At 45.2% G+C, this 7,835-nt stretch overlaps 1 protein-coding gene across 1 annotated transcript in view; it reads right to left on the reverse strand.

Moving 5' to 3' along the window:
• The window catches only part of LOC101848348, a gene marked incomplete at its 5' end in the record, with an annotated part of 86,597 nt that overhangs the window by 30,967 nt on the left and 47,795 nt on the right, over positions 1 to 7,835 (reverse strand). Inside the window, 1 exon segment of the mRNA XM_013081741.1 lies at positions 4,212 to 4,438. Within this exon segment, the coding sequence (XP_012937195.1) occupies positions 4,212 to 4,395 (184 nt within the window).

A 7,835-nucleotide genomic window follows, 5' to 3' on the forward strand; every position in this document is an offset into this window, starting at 1 on the left:
AGGAGGAGGAGGAGGAGGAGGAAGAGGAGGAGGAGGAGGAGGAGGAGGACAAAGTATTAGGTGAAGTCAATCCTGTTGTTTTGGGTGTGAGACACGGAACGAATCACAGACTTGCATAAAGAGAGTCCACGTTTTCTTGAACAAGTGTCTAAGAAAGTTACATAGGATTAAATGTACAGACAGGGTTACCAACGAGGAAGTATGAAGGAAAACAAGACAGATTCCAGTTAGAGATGAGGCGGGAAGAAGGCTTTATTTCAACACCTGTTCCCTTCTCTCTGTCAAGTATACTCCCAAGATAGCAGAAGTATTCAAAATTTTCTAGTGCATTTCCTTCTATTGTGACCTGCTCCTTTAGTTGTGCATCTGTCCTTAGGATCTTTGACTTTCCTTGGTGGATCCTCAATCCAACCGACTCTGACAGGCTGTTTAATACTGAAGTATTTGCTTGCATCTGTATGTTCGTGCGTATAGTAGCATTTAATTTACAAAAAGCTAATTTTTCTCAAAAGTGCTAAAATAGACGTAGTGGGTTTCACATCTAAGCCCTTCATTTAAAATGCAGGCAGAGAGAAAAACAGTATGTGATGACTAGGCACAAAAAGAAGACACACGTTCATAGGTTTCAAACGCAAGTTCCAATTACGCCTCCTCCCCCCTCCCATGGCAGATTCTGTCTCCTGTAAATATTGATACACTCACACACATAAACAGACAAACAAACACACAAAACAACGACAGCAACAATAACAATAACAGCACCACAAACAACATCAATATCGACAACACCACCATCAACAACATTAATAACAACAACAACATCATCATCATCATCAACAACAACAACAACAACAACCATAACAACAACAATTTAAATAACAACAAAAAGAACAACAGCAGCCTGGTGAAAACTGCTCGAGATAACCACCAACTCGCAGGACGACGCCAAGATGTGGAAAGTCATAAAAAGCCTCAACAGTACCCCTGAGACAAACTCTCCAAATGAAGCAAAGGCGCACAATGGGCGACTGGTGACATCAAGTAAGCATAAGGTGGACATTCGCAAACCACTACGCGAACGTCTGCAGTCTAAACATGTCGAAAGCAGACAGAGCCGAAGACCGGCAACTCAAACAGCGATTGAAATACTTACGGAACAACCCAAGGACAGACCAACCCAATTTTACTATCGCGGAACTGAGGAATGCCATTGCAAAGATGAAGTCCCATGGATCACCCGGAACAGACAACATCTCTCCGTCCTTCCTAAAAAAAACCTGGGTCCCAAAGCACTTGAGAAACTGCTCTCCACCTTCAACATGTCATTTCGCTCAGCTGATGTCCCACAAGTCTGGAAAGACGCCATCATTGTCCCCCTCCTCAAGATCGCCAAACCAGCATCAGAACTAACGTCGTTTAGACCCATAAGCCTCACATCCTGTGTCATCAAAGTTATGGAGAGAATGGTATCTGGACGACTTTACGACATAGCCGAGCAGAACATCTGGCTCTCAAACTGCAGGCTGGTTTCAGGAAGGGAAGAAGTGTGGAAGACCAGATCCTGAGAATTACGCAGGAGATTTCCGATGGCTTCTAAAAGAAGAACAAATCGGTGCTCGCCCTCCTCAATTTTTCAAAGGCATACGGCACGGTCTGGCGCGAACGCCTTCTCCACACCCTCCTAGAAGTATCCCAGATAAATAAGTCATAGGGCTAATGGCTTCCTTCAAAATCGCAAACCAGAATCCGATTCAATGGAATACTGAGAAAGAACAGGAAAAAAGGGGCAAAGGCCTCCCACAGGGTTCCGTCCTGGCACCCATCCCCTTCCTCGTTTATGTCGATGAACTGGCGAAACTACTTCCGAATGATCTAAGAATTTCACTCTACGCTGACGATGTCTCTATCCTCGCTTCATCACGCACGGCACGAGACGCCTAAAGTCTGGCACAAAGAGCAGTGGACACCGTTGCTGACTGGAGCAGGCGATGGAAACTCACGCTGAACGGCTCGAAGAGCGAGATTATATGCTTCACTCGCGCAACATCTGACTCGGAATGGAAGCCATGCATCACGATCAATAATTCGATAATTAAGTGTGAGCCCTGCGCAAGACTCCTGAGAGTCATACTAGACCGCAGGTTCACGTTCAGCAAACAAATTGAGACAGTAACAGCTATGGCCATACAGAAGATGAGGATGGTCGGCACTGTCACCCACTCAAAATAGGAATGGAGGAAGGACGACCTACGCAAGGTCTACCTCAACCATATACAAAGTTTCCTCAACTTTGCAAGCAGTAGCTGGCAACCGTGGCTGAGCAGAACTCTGATAAATAATCTGGAGGTGGTTCAAAACAGATGTCTGCGACTGATCACCACCGAAGCCCAGTCTTTACCGATCGAGGAACTTCGAGCTGAAACAGGGGTCCCAAGCATTGAGTCTGTCATCAATGGTAACCGCCTTCGATCAAGAGATAAGGCTCTTCAAAGGAACAACAACCACCCCCGACGAATTGCGGCAACGGAACAAGTGTACAGACGCCTAAAGGGACGAAGAGATTTCCGAAAAATGACCAAAGACGCCAGCAAAAAGAACCCACATCTGTTCAACTGCAAGGGGAGGCCCATTACTTATTTCCAAACAAGGCCGTGAGAACGGGGAATCAACCCCGACATCACTTTCCCCCGGACCTGTACTGCTTGTGAAAGGAGTGACTCCAGTGTGAAGGTCCAAAGCGCTGCTTTTCGTCGAGTACGAGAGCTTGGCGCACAGTACAATATCTACACTGACCGCTCGGCGAGTGCAGGAACAACTGACGGCGGCACTGGGGTCGTCATCACAACGGGGGACCCATCCAACCCGACCATTGTCGAGACACTGAAGGAGAGAGGCGCTCTATACACGTGCTCTTTCGAGGGCTCTTTCGAGGAAGAGAGGAGAGCCTTGGAAATGGCCATTGACTGGATCGACAGTGTGATGCATCCAACTCGGTCTCTATCTTCATCAACATTCAATCGCTATGCTTGGCACTAGTGGGAACATCACCATCGCTCGACCAAATGCGACTACGCATAAATAATACAAAACCTCAACCTTCGATTCAGTGGATCCCTGGTCACTGTGAGATCCTCGGCAATGATCTCGCAGATAGTAATGCCAAACAGGCAACAGTGCTGCCGGGCCGAGGCCGCCAAATTGCATATGAAAGTGCGTGCGCCCAGATAAAACTGATCTCCAAAGACCCTCCGATACCCCATACGCGGACGAAGGAAATAAACACGGCAATGTTCTTAAAACGGGAGGCTCAAATTAAATCCCGCAGCGACCAGTCACTACTGGCAAAAATCAGGACAGGTCATTTCTCTGGGCTGAAGGCCTATAAAATAGAATAGACAAAACATCGGACCCAATCTGTCCACTGTGCAGCGAGGAGACCCTCGATTTGGAGCACTGGCTGCAGAGATGCCCCGCTACGGAGATCCGGCTGTGGCATCTCTTTGGGGAGGATTCAGGGAGGTTGGACAGCCTCACCTGCTACCCAAGAGAGGCGGTGGCCCTGGCGAAGAGCACGCTCTTCGGGGCTCCAAACATGACGAACGGACAGGCTACCACACACACACACACACATACACTCACACATACACACACACACACACACACACATACACACACACACTCACACATACACACACACACATACACACACACACAGCAGCAGCAGCAGAAGCAGCAGCAGCAACACTAACAACATCATCATCATCAACAACATCAACAATAACAACACCATCATCACCACCACCAACAACAACAACAACATCAACACCCACACCTTTAAAATAAATATAAAAAATCAAACAAACAAATAAAAAAATTCATATTGAGAGAACTTTTTGTTGTTGTAGTTTTAGTAAGAGTTTTACAGAACTTGCAACACAATAAGGTCATATAAGTGCCGAAGATAAGAGGTTTTACAAGAAAGTAACAAACACAAAAACGGAAGAGGGGTGATAAAGGACGACAGATGTTAGACAAGAAAGAAGGAGCAGACCACACCAGAGCACCCGCCAACCACCAGCTGAGAGAACTGACCCGTGACGCCCTCAGGGCACAGATCGTCCCCGCCCGTGTAGGAAGCAGCACAACAACAACAACAACAAACAAACAAACAAACAAACAATAACCCAAACATCCACTCGGAGAGAACTGACCAGTGACGCCGACAGGGCACAGATCCTCCTCGGCCGTGTACGAAGCAGCAGCAGCAGTAGTGGGTGCTGAGGTTGACAGCAGCAGGAGTAGGAGTAGAGGGAGCAGCAGACTCAGCCACAGTAGGTGAGCCAGGGCGAGCCCTCTAGCCACGCCACCATCTGGGCGTCCACTTGCAGACGACATGTTGCCGGCCGGCGGTCAGTGAGTGACCCCAACATTCCCTGACCTGGAGGAGATTGATGGATTGATGGATTGATAGATAGATTGATTGATTGATTGATTGATTGATTAATTGATTGATTGGTTGGTTGGTTGGTTGGTTGGTTGGTTGGTTGGTTGGTTGGTTGGTTGGATGGATGGCAAAATTTGGTGACTTACAAAGCTTGAGAGTCCTTGGAAACTACTAATTTACATATTTTGTGCCTTTGAATAACGTTTTTCAACAACAACCACACATATTATGTGTTTTTTAATGTACACTAAAATATGAAAATTTAAAGAAAATAATTGCCCACCTGCCATAAAAATGCAATTTCTTTGATTTCATTATTTGGCGTGCGCCTGATTTGACAACGAGGCCTCACAACATATAACACATATATAATATGTATATTATATAATTATACTCAACGACAAAAGTTACACAAGTCAAAGAGCTACTAAAAGACGCTGGTTTTTAATAACCCACATTCTCCAGAATGTAGGCCATGACCGATTTTTTGTATCCAGTGATATTGTGAGCTCATGTCACGAAGCTGAAAAATGCTCACAGCATAAAAAGAGGTCAAAATAATATGGCGGTGAGGAAAAAAGAGCAAATTGAGTATTTTCTTGAACGTGTCAGTAGGTGAGCAGTTTTTATCCTCTGAAAAGTATTCACCCGACCGAGGGGTGAAAATTGACAGAACGTAATACGGGGTGCCCACATATACGTGATCGGGTCGGGTCGGGTCGGGTCTGGTCGGGTCGATCTGGTAGCCGGGGCTAGCCAAACTGAGGGTGCAAAAAGGCCATCGTGGCACAAACCGATCGACTCGGTCGGTGACGTACAAAAACAAACGCGTTTGTTTTCAGGCCTGCGAATCGCGCGATCGGGTGGTTCGCGGCCAATCACAACAAGACTGAGTCACGTGTCCACGTTGATACGCAACGTCCGGTGGTGCCCTCTTCGAAGAAATGTAGACTTTTGTTTGTTTTGTTTTTGTAAAGTGTTTTACGACACTCGCAACTGCATAAGGTCATATGAGCGCGCGGGACACACCTAATATTTTCAGTTGGTAGGAAATTTTGAATTTTGCCCGGGTGGCGGCCGAAGCCTACTCTTATCGATTTTAGACCACCAAGGGATCTTTAATGTGCGCAACTTGCACACGGGCCCTCCGAGATTTTTCGCCCTTGCCCGAGAAGGCTAGGTGTAGATCTTTCCTACCAGATGACCAGGGGTGTGACAGCAGTAAGAAGAAGCGAAGGATTAGCAGTAGAAAGGCTGCAGAAAGAATCAGGAGCCCAGAGGAAGGGTCAAAGTAGGTGAGGGGGTGGGGGCAGAAAGAGGAGACGAAAGCAGACGACGGAACATTGCTAGAGAGCAGGAAATGAGGTGAACGGAGACAAATTTAACGAAGAAAATTTTCGGTTGCTACCCGGAATCGAACCGGGACCTTTGAATGAGAGGCCAACACCTTAACCTCTAGGCCACGAGAGCCCCCAATGTAGACTTTGCGAACAGAGTAAACCTACTTGTGTGAAAACAATACAAGCGAAACTAACAAACAGTGCCATTCCTGTTCTTCTTCAGGAGAAATGAAAGAGAGCCCTACTTTCTTTTAGGTAGACCATTTACAATTCTACTGTGCATTAGAACGAGATATGTCCCCCCTTTGGGAATGGCCTAAAGACACTTCAGCCAGTGGCACCGCCCCGTGGAGCATAGGTCATCAACAACATTTCTCCAGCGAAGCCGGTCCTGTGCATCCTTTTCTAGCTGCTTACATGATGTCCCCACCTTTTCCATTTCCGCTTGTACCTCTCGCCTCCATGTCATCTTTCGTCTTTCTTCTGATTGACAGGTTTCTTGGCTTGGTGACTTCCTTTCGGCTTTCACCACCCTCTGTCATTCTACTCTCCATTTTTTCTCCTCTCTTCGGAGATGAAGGTCATCTATCTTCCAGAACTGGCGTCGTGTTATTTTTGCTGTTGATGTTTTTGTAGCTATTTTTGTTTTTCGGGAAGGGGCTGCTAAACCTTTGCTAAACCGACATTAGTTGCCTTCTACGACATGCGCGGTACAGATACAGTGGTCCTATTCTTTGCTCCCCAGTCTCTTGGACAGAGCCCTGGGAACCACACGAGTGAAATATATTATATTTCTTCGTCTTGTGACCTTCTGGTCGTCTCCCCCACCCCCACCCCCACTCGTCCAAAACAACTGTGTTAGGAGTACATAGTAAAAAGATCCGGCACAGCATGATAATGGTGGTCACGAAATGGTGATAAGAGAAATAACAAACAGGGAAATATATAACAGTGCGTTCATAAAATCAGTATACACCTCGTTTGCCAGTTGTTTCGCTGTTCTATGCCCAGAAGAAACATTTCTGAGGGATGATTTTTTTTTTCCAGAAAAAAAATATACAAACAAAACAGACACAAAAATACATTGTACCTACATGATGCATCTTCTACTGCTTTTTTTTCTTCTTCGAAATTTAGAATTTGAATTGTGAAAAAATGTTTTTCGAAAACAAGCAACCGAAACCACAGATTGAGAAACTAGGGGGGGGGGGGAGTCAACTTTTTTGGGCATAGTGCACTTTACAGTTGGCCTACGATATAATAAATAAGGTATTGAGTGCACGTGTGTGTAATTGAACAAGAAACAACTGAAATTACAGATTCATAACAAATATCTTGGTCTTACAATTAACAACAAATTCATATGGCAAAATCACGTAAACAAAATTGTCAAAAAAGTAAATCAGAGGCTGTACTTTCTGAGGAAACTTTAGGTCTTTCAATCTGAATCCATCCACCTTTCAGATATTCTGCACCACCACAATAGAAACTTTGATACATTTTAGTATCTCTTGCTACGGTAGCAATTTGGCAAGACAGCACATCATAAAAATAAATAAGTTGATCAGAAAGGCACCAAGAACAATTGGTAGAGATCTTTGAATATCTGCACACAAAACAAATGTTCTAAAAAAAGCGGAAATAATGTTAAGTGACCATAGCCACTCACTGACATCGGAATTTCAATTATCATTCCGCTGTAAAAGATACATTTCCAAAAAAGGAATTTCGTACCAACAGCAGTGAGGTACTGTACACACAGTGCTACAAATGAAAAAAAAAAAAAAGAGAGAGAGAGAGAGAGAGAGAGAGAGAGAGAGAGAGAGTATGTTTTACGGAGCGGGTTGTTTCAGCACGTGAGACCTGCATTTAATTTTACTAATGTCCTGTCTTGTTGTGCATATGCGTGAGAGCACCTAACCTTTGTAACGTCTACTGCCACTGTTAACGAACAAGACAATTTTCTCCCTGCGAGATGAAAAAAGATTGTCATTGTCATTGTTGTGTGTGTGTGTGAGAGTATGTGTGTGTGTGTGTGTGTGTGTGTGTGT

Source organism: Aplysia californica, unplaced genomic scaffold (assembly GCF_000002075.1).
Source record: "Aplysia californica isolate F4 #8 unplaced genomic scaffold, AplCal3.0 scaffold00144, whole genome shotgun sequence".
Taxonomy (NCBI): domain Eukaryota; kingdom Metazoa; phylum Mollusca; class Gastropoda; order Aplysiida; family Aplysiidae; genus Aplysia; species Aplysia californica.